At 41.9% G+C, this 14,323-nt stretch overlaps 1 protein-coding gene across 1 annotated transcript in view; it reads right to left on the bottom strand.

Annotated features, from left to right (window-relative positions):
• nos1 (nitric oxide synthase 1 (neuronal)) overlaps nt 1-14,323 on the bottom strand; it is a 58,774-nt gene that overhangs the window by 32,935 nt on the left and 11,516 nt on the right. Inside the window, exons 4-10 of the mRNA XM_053654144.1 lie at nt 9,769-9,900; nt 7,166-7,308; nt 6,898-7,060; nt 6,661-6,752; nt 5,010-5,151; nt 4,369-4,508; nt 248-422 (exon numbers count right to left, since the gene is read on the bottom strand). Coding sequence (XP_053510119.1) covers nt 248-422; nt 4,369-4,508; nt 5,010-5,151; nt 6,661-6,752; nt 6,898-7,060; nt 7,166-7,308; nt 9,769-9,900 — 987 coding nt within the window. The remainder of the gene's footprint in view (nt 1-247; nt 423-4,368; nt 4,509-5,009; nt 5,152-6,660; nt 6,753-6,897; nt 7,061-7,165; nt 7,309-9,768; nt 9,901-14,323) is intronic.

Genomic DNA, 14,323 nt, shown 5'->3' with positions numbered 1-14,323 from the left:
AATGTATGAACAATGAATTATAATTGGTGCATTAACATATTTCTGAATTAGTATGTTGTACCCCAGCAAATGGGTTAAGATAATAGAAAATCAACCACTGTCATTATGCTAATGACAGCCGTGTGGGATAATATTGGATTTAGTTTAACTGATATTCATAATACAGAGTGCTGCATTAGGCACGATAATAGCTAATTAGAGTGTGTAGATGTGAGGTTCCACAGCCTCAGGCTTTAGAGATTAATACCTCTAAGATGTTGTAGCGTGAACTGTCACAGAAGTCCCGGACGCCGATTTCGGTACCCATGTACCATCCACTGAAGGGGCAGGCAGGGAACTCCAAGCCTCCGATCTCTAACAGCATGTTAGACACAGCGGGCAAGCCGTACCACTTCAGATTCAGCTCCTTGAACCATTCGAACCTGGATGATGGAAGGAAAAGAAGTTCAGATGGTAAGGCAACATTGGGCTTCATTTGAAACAAATTTACTCATAAATAGCTCTTAGGAGCAGGGTCATGGTGGCTTAGTGGTTAGGACGTTTGCCGCGCACCTCTGGGGTTGGGGGATCGAATTGTGTCTCCAGATTTTAGCCTTTTCAGCCTTTTTTTTTGCTATGCTTCTAAATAATATTTTTCTATCAGACTAGACGTGAGTCAAAACAACTTCCACTTCCTCCTCTGAGAAATTTCTTTTCAAAAACAAAAAAACAAAACAAAGCAAACAAACAAACAAAAAAAAACCCCACCATTTGCCAAAAGATGCATTAAGCACACCCAAATTAGCATCTTAATTTAAATATCCTGTTGTTTACAACTTCATCTTGCAGGAAGCCACTGGTTTGTCTTAATGTGCCCATGACTAAATGCGTTCACTGTGAACTGTGCCAAAACTTTCATTATCACTTTACCAGCACCTGCAGGATTCTCAGGTGTTTGCACATGTGGCCAAATTGGCCTCTGGCTGCTTTTGAGCATCTGCTGAGCTCAGAAAAGCTCCTCACTAGACAGCTCAACATTTACAACCTGACTCTGCCAAAGTGCCGTGTTACACCTTGTTCCAATTTGTTTCTTCCCCACTTAAAGATCCTGTACTGACAATTACATAAAATAACAGAAGAAACACCTCTGTGATGATTAGATCATTTCAACAAGTGGCAAATGTTCTTCTTTAACGTTTCATTGTTATCGCTAAGATTTGACCGATCTTATCATGACCTCCACCTGTCATAGTTTCCCCATTTGCATTGCATCCCAGTTCAAAGGTAATGAACACCTTGTAATGTAATCATGTGTTGTTGTTTTTATTTCCTTGTCCGGTCTCCGCCTCGCTTTGCTGCCCGAGTGTGTTCACCTGTTGCGTGTCACTCCTTGATAAGTTTTTCTCTCAATACCCTGATGTATCATTGTCTTCTTCACCATCCTCGCCACTGACTATGGTTCCTAAAATAAATATCACACCAATCTCACACACTCGCATCTACTCACCACATGTCCACACATGTACCACCCTAGTAGTTCCTGGTCTGTAGATTAGAACGAACCTACTCTGGAGCAGGAGTTAAAAGGGTTCCTAAAACTACAACCCAGGAACCAAACTCTGATAGTCTGATAGAAATGTTGTATGTAGAAATGTTTTTGTTTAAGCTACGTGCATTTATGTAAATCCTGAGCTTATAGGTCATCATTAGTCTTGTTTAAACATCAATCCCTTTTAAATGATACTGTTTCAAAATCAACGTAAGTAGCACAGGTTGCGCTTCTCTCAGCTTGTCTGAGGCATTATCAGTGCCCATGGAGGCTGACAAACTGGCACTGTCTCTCATGTCGAATCTGGGGGAAGGGCCAGTTTTATGCTGCCTTGGCTTGTGTCCCTGACTTACGCATGCAGGCCACTTGTTCTCAGCATGACTCTCGTGATGCTAATACTCTGCCAGCCTCTCAGATTCACAGCACCACATTCACAGTTTCATCATTTGGGTACAGGCATAAATGTAACAGAATATGCTAGAAACTGTCTGTTTACGACAGTGACATATATAATGGTCCTGTATACCAGGAGTACACCAGGACTCTTTCCAGAGTAAAAAAAAAATCCAAGAATTTTAAGAACAATATTGCAAATATGCACAATCATGTTCATTTATTCGAAACATTAGAGTTTTTATTATTTCTGAACTTTTAGATATCAGCAGCATTCCTAGGTTTATTAAAAATACAGTTAGATTTAAGTTAATATTTTTTATACTTGGTTATTAGTTGAATTTTAACCACTTTCATTTCAAGTGACCAGTCAGTTAGGCTATCTATGATAGAAGTTGATATCAAGTTATCAGTAATCCACCACAGTCATGGTGGTGGAAAAAAGGCAATGCAGTCCCTGGACCCTGGACCCCACTTTGAGAACACTGTTAAAAAAAATTTTTTAGCTACCATCCAAGCAGCACTGGCCAGATTTGAGAGCAGCACTGAATGCATCCTTCTCCATTTAGGTAATCCCATAATTCTGTTCACTTGACCAGAGGTCTATGAAGTTTTGACAAACATGGTGGATCAAATGGTAGCACTTACCTTTACAAATGCAAAAAATAAAACAATCCCATGTTGCCAGGATCCTCCATATTTACACGGCACATAATGTAACGATATCACTGCATTGTTATTTGGACGTGTCAGCAATAAGATGTCAGTCACAGCTAAAAAAATTTTTTAAAAAACTAACTTAATTAAAATGAATGCAGAAAAAATACACTGGCATATTTTAGAAGCAAAAACAAACTGGATTAAATTAGATGCATAAGTCATGATGTCATGAGAGTTCGATTCAAAAACAGCTAGTTTTCACCTAAGGAAGCTATGACATTTTGTGGTTCCATGACTCCAACCATTTGTTTACTGTAGTTCCCTCAAGTCTACAGCTTTGACGAGTTCCCACAATAGCCCATGTAATATTAAGCGAATACAGAGATAGGAACATGTTTTTCAGGTTCCCATTATGTGCTATATAGAGCTGGGGAACACAGGACCCTGGGAACTGGGGAACACAGGACTTTGGGAACTGGGGAACACATGACTCTGGGAACTGGGGAACACAGGACCCTGGGAACTGGGGAACACATGACTCTGGGAACTGGGGAACACAGGACCCTGGGAACTGGGGAACACATGACTCTGGGAACTGGGGAACACAGGACCCTGGGAACTGGGGAACACATGACTCTGGGAGCTGGGGAACACAGGACCCTGGGAACTGGGGAACACATGACTCTGGGAGCTGGGGAACACAGGACCCTGGGAACTGGGGAACACATGACTCTGGGAACTGGGGAACACATGACTCTGGGAACTGGGGAACACAGGACCCTGGGAACTGGGGAACACATGACTCTGGGAACTGGGGAACATAGGACTCTGGGAACTGGGGAACACATGACTCTGGGAACTGGGGAACACATGACTCTGGGATCTGAGGAACATAGGACTCTGGGAACTGGGGAACACAGGACCCTGGGAACTGGGGAACACATGACTCTGGGAACTGGGGAACACAGGACCCTGGGAACTGGGGAACACATGACTCTGGGAACTGGGGAACATAGGACTCTGGGAACTGGGGAACACATGACTCTGGGAACTGGGGAACACATGACTCTGGGATCTGAGGAACATAGGACCCTGGGAACTGGGGAACACAGGACTCTGGGGACTGGGGAACACAGGACTCTGGGAACTGGGGAACACATGACTCTGGGAGCTGAGGAACATAGGACCCTGGGAACTGGGGAACACAGGACTCTGGGGACTGGGGAACACAGGACTCTGGTAGCTGAGGAACATAGGACCCTGGGAACTGGGGAACACAGGACTCTGGGAACTGGGGAACACAGGACCCTGGGAACTGGGGAACATAGGACTCTGGGAACTGGGGAACACAGGACTGTGGGAACTGGGGAACATAGGACTCTGGGAACTGGGGAACACAGGACTGTGGGAACTGGGGAACATAGGACCCTGGGAACTGGGGAACGCAGGACTGTGGGAACTGGGGAACACAGGACCCTGGGAACCGGGGAACATAGGACCCTTGGAACTGGGGAACATAGAACCCTTTGCCATATGTTCATTATGTGCCATATAAATCTAGGGAACATTGGACCCTTTTTCATGTGTTCATTATGTGCCATATAAATCTAAGGAACACTGGACCGTGGGAAGATAGTTATCCTTCAACTCAATGTATGTCACTAGCTAACACTCATTTGTATTGGATTAGTCTGGGCAGTTTGCCTGAAGTGATTAATTGACTGGCTAAAATGTAAGCCTATTAAAAACCATTCACTTTAGCGCATCTTGTTGAACATCTCACTTACTTTGGGTGTGTGATGTCGACTTCCAGCACGAGGTCATCGGGGATCTCAAACAGCTCTGGATCATTGCCGTTTGCTTGAAGCAAAAGGGGCAAGATATCGAACCGGCCTCTGGGCGCTTTCCATCCCTGCTGTATACAGATCTACAGTGTGGCCGGAGGAGACCACACACACACACACACACACCTACATTAGGACTAGACAAGTGGGACTAATATAGAAGCAGTTTATAGGTCTTTTAATGTCTCTTTTGTTCTGGGTAATGGTGTCTGGGACAGCTCTAAGAAGTGACTTCATAAATTTCCAGCAGACCCATGGACAGATATTTAGGGTACATTTCGAATTTTCCATAAATAAATGGATGGGTGTTTTTTTTTTTTGGAAAGCCACAAGTTCTTCTTGCCGTAATTATCAAAAATGACGCACCAGATAATCAGCCCCACAGCAGGAGGCTTGAGGACACATGCTGTCTCTTCTGACAAATGAGTTATAGCATTTTAATCATTTCACTCCACAGTGCTCGTATTTTTCATTGTTATTAACTAGACACTATATCGCAGACAGCCTCCTTGCTCTTTCAGTACTCCCAGGCGGGTGAAGCCATTATAATTTTGTCTCTAGAAGGCGATGATTTAAAGTCTCACCTCAGTGAGCTCCAGAGAAGCAGGATCTCCCAGAACAGAGCCATCAGGCTGCTTGTAGCCAGCGTAGCGAATCAGTTGGCTATTCCACACCCGGAAATCATGTTTCCCATCTGTCCTCTGGGGGAAAATGGTGATAGCTGACCTGCGGATAAAATTGGAAATCGGAAGATGAGGATGTTAACGCAAGGATGCCTCTGACAGATTGATGCTATCCATTGGATTCCAGCTGAGATGTTTAAAAAGGATATTTCACTTTGAAAAAAAATGGTACTATTTTTTAAAAAAAATAAGAACACTACATCAATGGAAAATATGCTCCCTGATTTGGAAAAAGTTCACCACAGAACTCTTGATGGAACTTTTGACTGCACTTGATCTATTCTGACATGACCATGAGTCAGCCAATAGAAGTCGGAGCAGCAGTGGTCATTCAAGTCATGGAACGTGGAAGTCTCTCACAACGAGAGCTGTACAATCCAAGTCATAATATTTTTAAGGAGCTAACGGCAAGCCACCTCAAAGCTCATGGGTCACTGGTTCAATCCTGAGATCTCTGTGCAGAATTTTGTGCATGTTCTCCCCATGTTCCTGTTCAAACTCTCCGGTTTTTCTGGTTTCCTCCCACCTCCCAAAAATTGTCCAGTAGGTCGACTGGCTACACTAAAATTCTCCCAAGGGTGAATAAGTGTGTGCATAGTGGCCTATAATGGACTGGTGTACCATCCAGGATGTGTTCCCATCTCATGCACAGTAGTGCTCATACGATCCAGAGCCTGAGCATGAGGCAGGAATACACCCTGGAGGAAACCCTTATGCTAGTACATTTTCTGATGGATGCCAAAAATGTGATTGCAGCCATGTACTGTATATCAAGAGACGCATGCAACTCCAAAAATAAACACAGTCTGTTGGGGTTTTTTTTTTTTTTTACCTTATTTGACATTTCTTATTACAATTCAAAGATATATGAATGTCACAGAGAGTGACATGGATAAATCTGGGTCATGATACTGTTTAAAAAAGCATCATGAACATTTCCTGATAAACAATAAGAGCATTTCTTACAAGCAGAACAGCAGGTGGGGGACCACCTGTGTCTCAATGAGACGTCCCGATGATGTAATGAAGGAACACTGGATCATGTTTGTCACCGGAGATCAGGAAAACGACACTTTCTGAGGGAAAGTGGATAAAAGGGTTTTCCCTCTGCATCTCGATGTCTCTGTCTCACTTCCTGTCTTCCTTCAACCAAACCCCTTCACTCTCTGATTGCTCCTCTCTTCCAACCTCTGATCAATGCATAACGTGACACTAATTAAGCTGAACACCGAGTAGGTGTCATGTATGATTAGCTTTGTAGTCAGGCAGAGATAGAATTCGACTCCGCAGTGGCAGGTGCCGCCCACAAGGAGCTCTTGAGAAAGGTGATGAAAAGAGGTAGATAAGCAAAGCCGCAAAAGTATATAGATGAGAGGATTATGAGGGGGAAAATACAGAGCTAGAGAAGACGTGGAGGCGGAAACAAATGAGTAATCGATATAACAATAACGTATGAGTAATAAGTTTCTCAGTGCTCAGGAAAAAATTAGTAATTCCTAAACCCCCCACCCCCCCACCCCAACCCAAAAAAGAACCTATTTCCATCACTTACCTGAGGTTGCCTTTGTTAGTGGCATATTTGATGTGATTGCAGATGTAATTAAACATTCCATGTGCTGTTGTGCAGTCTCGAGCATCGAACACCTAGTCAAAAACAACTCCCTTATTATCATCATAATCATCATATAATTGCTGTAATTCTGGGTTTGTTTTTGCGCATACAGATGGCTCTCACCAAAGTAAACAAAATATCTAGAGCAGCAACGAAACTAAAGCTTAAGGTTTCTACCTGCAGTTTGGACCACTGGATCCTCCCTACGCAGCGAGCGGCGTTCCTCCAAGCGTGTTTGGCTCCGTAGATTAGCTCCGTGTCTTTAAGCTGGTATGTTCCAGACGTTTCAATCTCCTTCTTCACCTCCTCCAGTCTGTCCTCATGTGCTTTCGATCCACACCTGCAAGCCACCCATGGATGGAGCATTAGCCAAAAGAAAAAAGAAAAAAAAAGACCAGTACGTATTGCTCTTTATGTGAACTTATGACATGATGCACGAGCCTGCCTTTTTATTGACGTGTAGTACTGGTTGATGAAGTCTGTAGCCAATGGTAGCAGCTCATCTTTGGTTTGAACTTCATCTGGTTTACTTCTCATGTTCGGTATCATCACTGAGCCTATACACACGCTTTCGTTGCAAATTGGCACCTGCAATTGACAAGCGGTCCCTTAAATACAGAGAGATTTTGACATCTTTATCAGCAAATGGGATATAGTGGTGTCTCAGTGGTTAAAACTTTGAGCTACTGATTGGAAGGTTGTGAGGTCAAATCCTAGTGTTGATATTCCATTATTTCCTCCACAATTTGGTCCCACCAATCAGCCAGCTCTCTCCTATCATGAGATCGCTACCAACTGGGAAGAGTAAAGGCTAACATATGCTTCTTCTGATACACTTTGGAATTGCTGCTCATGATGCATCACTGCGCAGTGTAACACCATCATAGGTAAGATCTATCCACTCCTGTTCGGCATGCATGAGCTTGCAGATTCCCATGGTTGGCAAGTGTCACTGTGATTGACAGGGGAGACAGATTGTGTTGTCCATCCCTTCCACAGAGCATGGACACGTTTGCTCTTAGACTCCTGGCCACAGATGGCTGTGGCGTCAGCTGCTGTGCTTGTGTCCTTGAGTAAATTTCTTAAGTTTTGAGGTCCCATGCAGCCTCATACGCAGCAAGCTGTGATGTACTGTGTTCTGACACCTTTCTATCAGAGCCAGTATTAACTTTTTCAGCAATTTGTGCTATAGTAGCTCTTCTGTGGGTTCGGACCAGATGGGCTAGCCTTCGCTCCCCACATGCATCAATGAGCCTTGGGCGCGCATGACCGTGTCTCCGGTTCACCGGTTCCCCTTCCCTGGACCACGTTTGGTTGGTACTAACCACTGCATACCAGGAACACTCCACAAGACCTGCCGTTTTGGAGATGCTCTGACCCAGTCGTCTAACCGTCACAATTTAGCCCTTGTCAAAGTCGCTCAGATCCTTACACTTGCCCATTTTTCCTGCTTCCAACACGTCAACTTCGAGAACTGACTGATCACTTGCAGCCTAATATATAATGTCATTAACTAAAACTTACCTGGGATCTCAAGGGCTCTTTCTAGGTTTTTAAAGGGGTCTACTTGGAACGTTTACTGAAAAGGAAATTCTGTGTGTTGAAGGATTCCACTTAAAATCTTTAAGGGTTCCACAAATCAATATGTTCTTAAAGTATACAACGAGATGAGATAAACCTTGTCATCTGACTACTGATGATATAAAGGAGCATAAAATCCTGTAAGCAATAGGTTAGCATAAAATGATTCGGGGGGGGGGGGGGGGGTCACAAGGTGTTTCAGGTCCCTTAAAAGAAACTCCACTGGCCAGTCTTTGTTTAAATTGGCTTCCAAAAAAAAAAAAAAAAAGATCACATGACCTAAATGCAGAGTCATCTTAACCGTTAATGCGTTTGTTAAACTTAGATGCGTTCTTCCAATTGCGTAAAGACATGCACACTTCAGACATCAGAGATAATACAAGCAGCATTGGGAGGAAGGAAGGAGAAACAGAGAGAGCGAAAGCCAGCTTGGTTCTTGCCCTGAGCAAGCTCATATGGTCAGTGGAATAAGATTAGAGTTGAAACACACTGTCACTTTGGGTAGCCACTAATGCGGTCACTATGGTTGAGGCCAAGCAGAAATTTAATGACAGTCCGGCGCCGGCTTGGGCTGCTAAAACAGGTGCAGTATCCTGAACCGCCCACTCAAAACTGCTGAAGCGTAGCGAGCCTCAGCCCACTGACCCTTCATGCTATCCGAGAGAACTTGGCCCAGATTTCACCAAAGAGCAAGAATGAGAACAAATGACCAAGGAGGAGTCTAAACCGATAGTAAACAACAGAAACTGAGGTAAGATGGCTAACTCTCTCCAGTAGTCGGGACCATTGATTGATTGATGGATGGATGGATGGTTCTTAGCGTCAGCATGTTAAAAATAAAACTTTCATTTGCCTGTGCACATCCGCTAGCCCTGAGGCACCATGAATTCAGTCATGCAGCTGTCTCTTTCTGCAGAGCAACCCAAAAAAAAAAAATAAATAAAATCCTGTGTGATATATTATAAATCATATGATCTGTAATTAATGGTGATTAGCATGCAACACCAAGCGCTCATGAAAGCGTGTAGAACCTCGCGTCCCTCTCTTCCACTTGGTTGCAGGAAACCAAGAGACGTGAAGATGTTTGTGAGGGTCCTCATGCTCAATTCCAACACTCACTCATGTCTCCAAAAAGAACCGAATCTAAATTTGAAATTCTGCTTGACGTATGGAAAGGAGAGAGAGAGAGAGAGAGAGAGAGAGAGAGAGAGACGGATAGACGTCAAGCAGTACGGACAATCCTCCTGACGTGTGTGATTTTATATCGTCCTAATTGAATTAGATACTAAACGAGAAATCACAGAAAACTGAAAAAAAATATTCAAGCACGCTGTTCCTTATCTTCTTTAATTTTGTCCCATTATTAAATTCTTTAATGGCATCCAAATGTAAAATGAACTGTATATGCTATACTGCTATGAGTGAGAGTGTTAATGATCTGGAGTGTGTTGTGTTTCAGTTTATTACCTTGCTGCAGCTGTGATGGAGTACGTCATTGTACACCACCCCAGTCTCCCAATTCTTTACCTTCATGAACCTGGGGCATTTTGTTGGGCTCCCATTTTGTGGGGTCTTAGTTGGAGACACTTGGGACGGTGGCTGTGGAGGAACAAAGGAGACAAGGACAAACTGATGTATGTACTAACTGGAGATGAGGAACATTGATAAAGTTGATACTCCATTTTCTTTGGAATTAAATAGAAGCATAAATTATTAAGAATCAACGTGCAGAAATAGAAATAGAAATAGAAAAGAATACAACGGAAGAAATCGTCAAAAGTACAGGGTATGAAAATATATTTAGCTGCATTTTTGATTGCGATGGGTGAACTTTTTAGTTATATATAATGTATACGATAACATCTGCGCATTTAATATTACAGATTTTTATTTATTTATTTATTTATTTATTTATTTATTTATTTTTAAAATAAACACTTCTATTCCATTGCTTCGTATTATAAACTTATTATTAAGACAATTTTGACATCAGGCGATCAGAAAACACTGGAGCTTTTTTACTCTACTCTATTCGAACACATCCATTGCAATAAATCCATGACTTTGGTTGGACAGAACTCACGGCCATGCTCAAGTTTAAGTCTAACTTCGGATTCAAGATATTTTCTACTTACGCGCTGAGCGAAACATTTTTCAAGAAAATAAATAAATAAAATCAATTCTTGTACTCCTTGCTTGTAATTCCTTTAATCTCGAGTCATTATTCTGTTTCCTGTCATAACTGTGAAAGAAGGAAATTACATTCTTACTCGCAACGCCAGTCAAGACAATTAAGTAGCCTTTGTAATTGAGCTCCGATTTGACTCTGCCATGGGAACGAGGAACGCCAATATCGTCTTTGCATTCAAAAGCTGCCTGTAAGTTGTTTTTGGGGTCAGTAGTGATGAAGAGCTTGACTGTGTAGGAAAAGGAAATCAATCTAATTGCCCTTACACATCTCTAGCATTTCAGACAGTGGCTGCTTTTCAGCATGCAGACCCATCAGGGAGTGTGGAATTGTGTCATTTTCTATGGACATGAATGAACATTTCAATCAGCGCCCATCGGCATCTCTTCTCTTCTGTAATGGCAGGTGATCTTTTCTTGAATGGACCGGATTCTTTAAACACAAAAACAGGGCCGGGCATTTCAGAGCTAAAGAACACTGTGCGGTTATGATTATGTCTCACAGCAATCATGCACTTTTCCTGATATGGAGTAAGAAAAGACAAACGGTAAGAGCTCGTCTCATTGAACCGTCTCAAAAAATGGTTGCAAAGATAGATAAATAAATAAATAAATAAATAAATAAATAAATAAATAAAAGCGGGATTTTCATTTCTCTCAAACTCTGAACGTATTCTATGCTCCTTTAAAAGTTTCTGTACAGCACTATTATTATAAATAAAAATTTTTTACAAAAAATCTATTCAGATTGTATCTAAATTTGGAAAGTGTTGTGTAATAGCTTGTCACAACTTTCCATAAACAACAACTCATTAATATTCCATATGATAATTCATTCCGAGGTAATTTTCTCTTAATGGCGTTAAGATGAGATAAACCGCTACACAGAGCTTACTGTTTCATCAGTTCTAGTTGGTAGCCCTTTCGCTGGTCTGTTTCTATTTCCGGCTCCTCCTTGGAGGGGTTTAAATGAATTCCATCATTTATCCAGGATGATTTTTTTTTTCTTCACAAAACAAAACAAACATCTGGATGCATCTGTCTAAAATCCTTCAGATTACAGTATCTCTGTTGGGTTGTTCTTGTCTGACGTGCCTCAGGGTTTTGCCATTCTTTCACTCATGTGTGGGTTTAGCAAAAAGATCCCACATGGTGTTTTGTATTTCATTTCCGTCCTCAGAGTCCGGTGGCAGAGGGATATACATGACAAAAATCACTGCATGACATCTTTAAGATGAAATGAGGTCAAATCTGGAGAAAATCGAAAAGCTTCATCCTGGTCAGGGGCGCGGTGGATCCGGAGCCTATCCCGTGAACAGTGGATGTGAGGTGGGAATAATCCCTGGATAGGATGCCAGTCCACACACACACACACACACACGTCCATCACACGATCATTCATCCTTAGGGAAAATTCATCTTAGGCAATTCACCTACTGGCATGATTTCGGAAGGACGGAGGATAGACACGGTCGCGGGGAGAACACGCTGCACCACCGTTCCTACTGTGGCACACTGATTTATAACTATACACATTCATTACACTCATTTATTCATTTTCCTTGTGTATACTGCAGCCTAAAGAAGCATTAATGCTGGAAATGTAATCTATAACCTGGGTATGGATGTTAATTAAAGTGCAGTTTGTCTGCTGTTGTTTATCAGCATTTAACTACATTAATAAAAATTTTAAAAAGCTTAAAACTGTTGAAAAGACTACTTGTCGACTAGTAAAAATGAATACTTCTCTCACGTACTTGCTTCGAAATGAAAACTGAGGCCAGATTTTACATAAATAATGTTGTAAAATGGTAATTATAGGCATTATTTACAAATGCGAACAAAAAATCCCTTCCAGCTGTTCTGTAAATATTACCATGAAGAATCACTGAAGAAACGGACGTGCAGGTGTATACAAATATATGAATTATTTCATTTTTAGCAAACGCTTTAACGAGTCTTGGATATAATTCGGTGCATTTGTGGGCCTGCAGTCTCGTAAGTGAATGAAATGATTGAGCTGAAACATCAGAAGCTTTTTGCCTGCAAAATGGCAGCAGATTTAGCAGAACAGACAGGCCAAGCAAGTCAAGTACAACTCAGAGCGTGTAGTTTTACAGCGTTTAGACCGACACGAGGGTCAGTATGTGCGGATTTTATTTGAAAAAGTTCCATTTAGCGACGTTTTTTCTTTGAGCTGAATTAAAAAAGGCACAATTCGAGAATGTTTACCCCCTGGAAAAACAAGCAAGTCTTCTGGTATGTGTTCACAAATTTGATAACTCTCACCAGATTGAAATCATGCTGAATCCTTTCCATGAGCAAATACAGGATGGTGTTGCCATGTAAGTTAAACTGTCACTGTAGTAATGTTGTGAACAGTGTAATTATTTCTTCAGCACGCAGAGCTTCCGAGACTTCAAGGCTCCTCGGTTCGAGTTCACCGAGCCCTTCAACTGCATGAGTGCTCCTTATTAGCCACGAAATTATGCGGGATTCGGCTTTCGGCGCACAATCTTCTCCAGATAGGAGAAATACCCCGCTATTGCACACGAGCCCATTAGACTAACAAACAGAAATCTGACGTCTGACGCAATCCATTAGACATATTCTTCAGTAACATTCATTATCTTCTGATCACTGGGAGAGAGAAGAAGAAAAAAAAAAGCGAATTGTGTTTACAGACGTCAGATAGAAACGCTCGCTCGCCTTAATAAGTCGATTCTCCATCAGCACATCAGCAATGTGACCATTAAGGACACACGAAAGGTTGCTTGACTAGAACGCTCGGTGATAGGGGGTTTCAGTTCGAATGTTAATTAGAAGTATTGTGCACCAAAAAAGAAAAAGAAGAACAATAATAATTTTGGGGGGTAAAATCAGCAACGCATGAACAAGTCCAGAACTGTCAGACAGAAATAGTGAAAGAAGGCAAAATGTATAGATAACCATCTCAATCTTAAATAGCTAGGGCTCTGAGGGTCAAACTGAGACCTTTTACAGCGTGTCAGCACGGATCTCTTCACAACAGACGTGGCCCGACTCTGAGTAACTCAAGCATCAAATAGCTTTCTGATACACATTGCAATGCCACATGACAACTATGACAACGTGAGCTAGCATTCACCTCACCTCAGCTCACCTCACCTCACTAGATACTGTTATTTATTTATGTTGTATTTCATCCATCTTCCATCACACACACACACACACACACACACACACACGTACGTCCTTCTTCCTTTCACCCTCATGATGTACAATGTGTAAAGATAGCCCTTACTGTAAATAGCATCTTATTGATGCTAAATACAGGATCTGAGTGATATATTGCGTATCCACTTTCCTCCTAAAGGGTGCCAATAATTCTGGAGTTGAGTATTTAAGGAACAAACACGATGGGGTGTGCCGTGAGAGGAAAACCCATCGTGACAGCGGTCCTGAAATATTTTTATTTAAATTTGCCCGTTAGTTTGTTTGCCAATTAATTCAAGAAAGATGCGCTTTTTATCCATTTACAGTTACGTTCAACGTTGTGGAACGTCCGCAAGACAAGTTAGTTTGTGTGTTCTTCTTTTGTACGTTCTCCGTCGTTAAATAATCCGAATGGTTGTCCGAGACGCTGTAGAAAATTAAGATGAAGTAGAATCAACCTAAGATTAAGAAAAGTCGTCAACACATTCTGACCTATCAGAATTAAGCATCCAACAGTGCTGTGGCATAGAGAGACACAGCCTAAACGTAAATATGCGTATATCACTTCAGGGATTTGCTACAGTGTAATTATTAAACTCGGTAATAAATGTAGAGCAAAATGTAACACAATGTTTCTATA

Source organism: Ictalurus furcatus, chromosome 22, assembly GCF_023375685.1.
Source record: "Ictalurus furcatus strain D&B chromosome 22, Billie_1.0, whole genome shotgun sequence".
In the NCBI taxonomy this organism is placed as follows: domain Eukaryota; kingdom Metazoa; phylum Chordata; class Actinopteri; order Siluriformes; family Ictaluridae; genus Ictalurus; species Ictalurus furcatus.
This window is presented reverse-complemented; position numbering and strand designations above follow the sequence as displayed.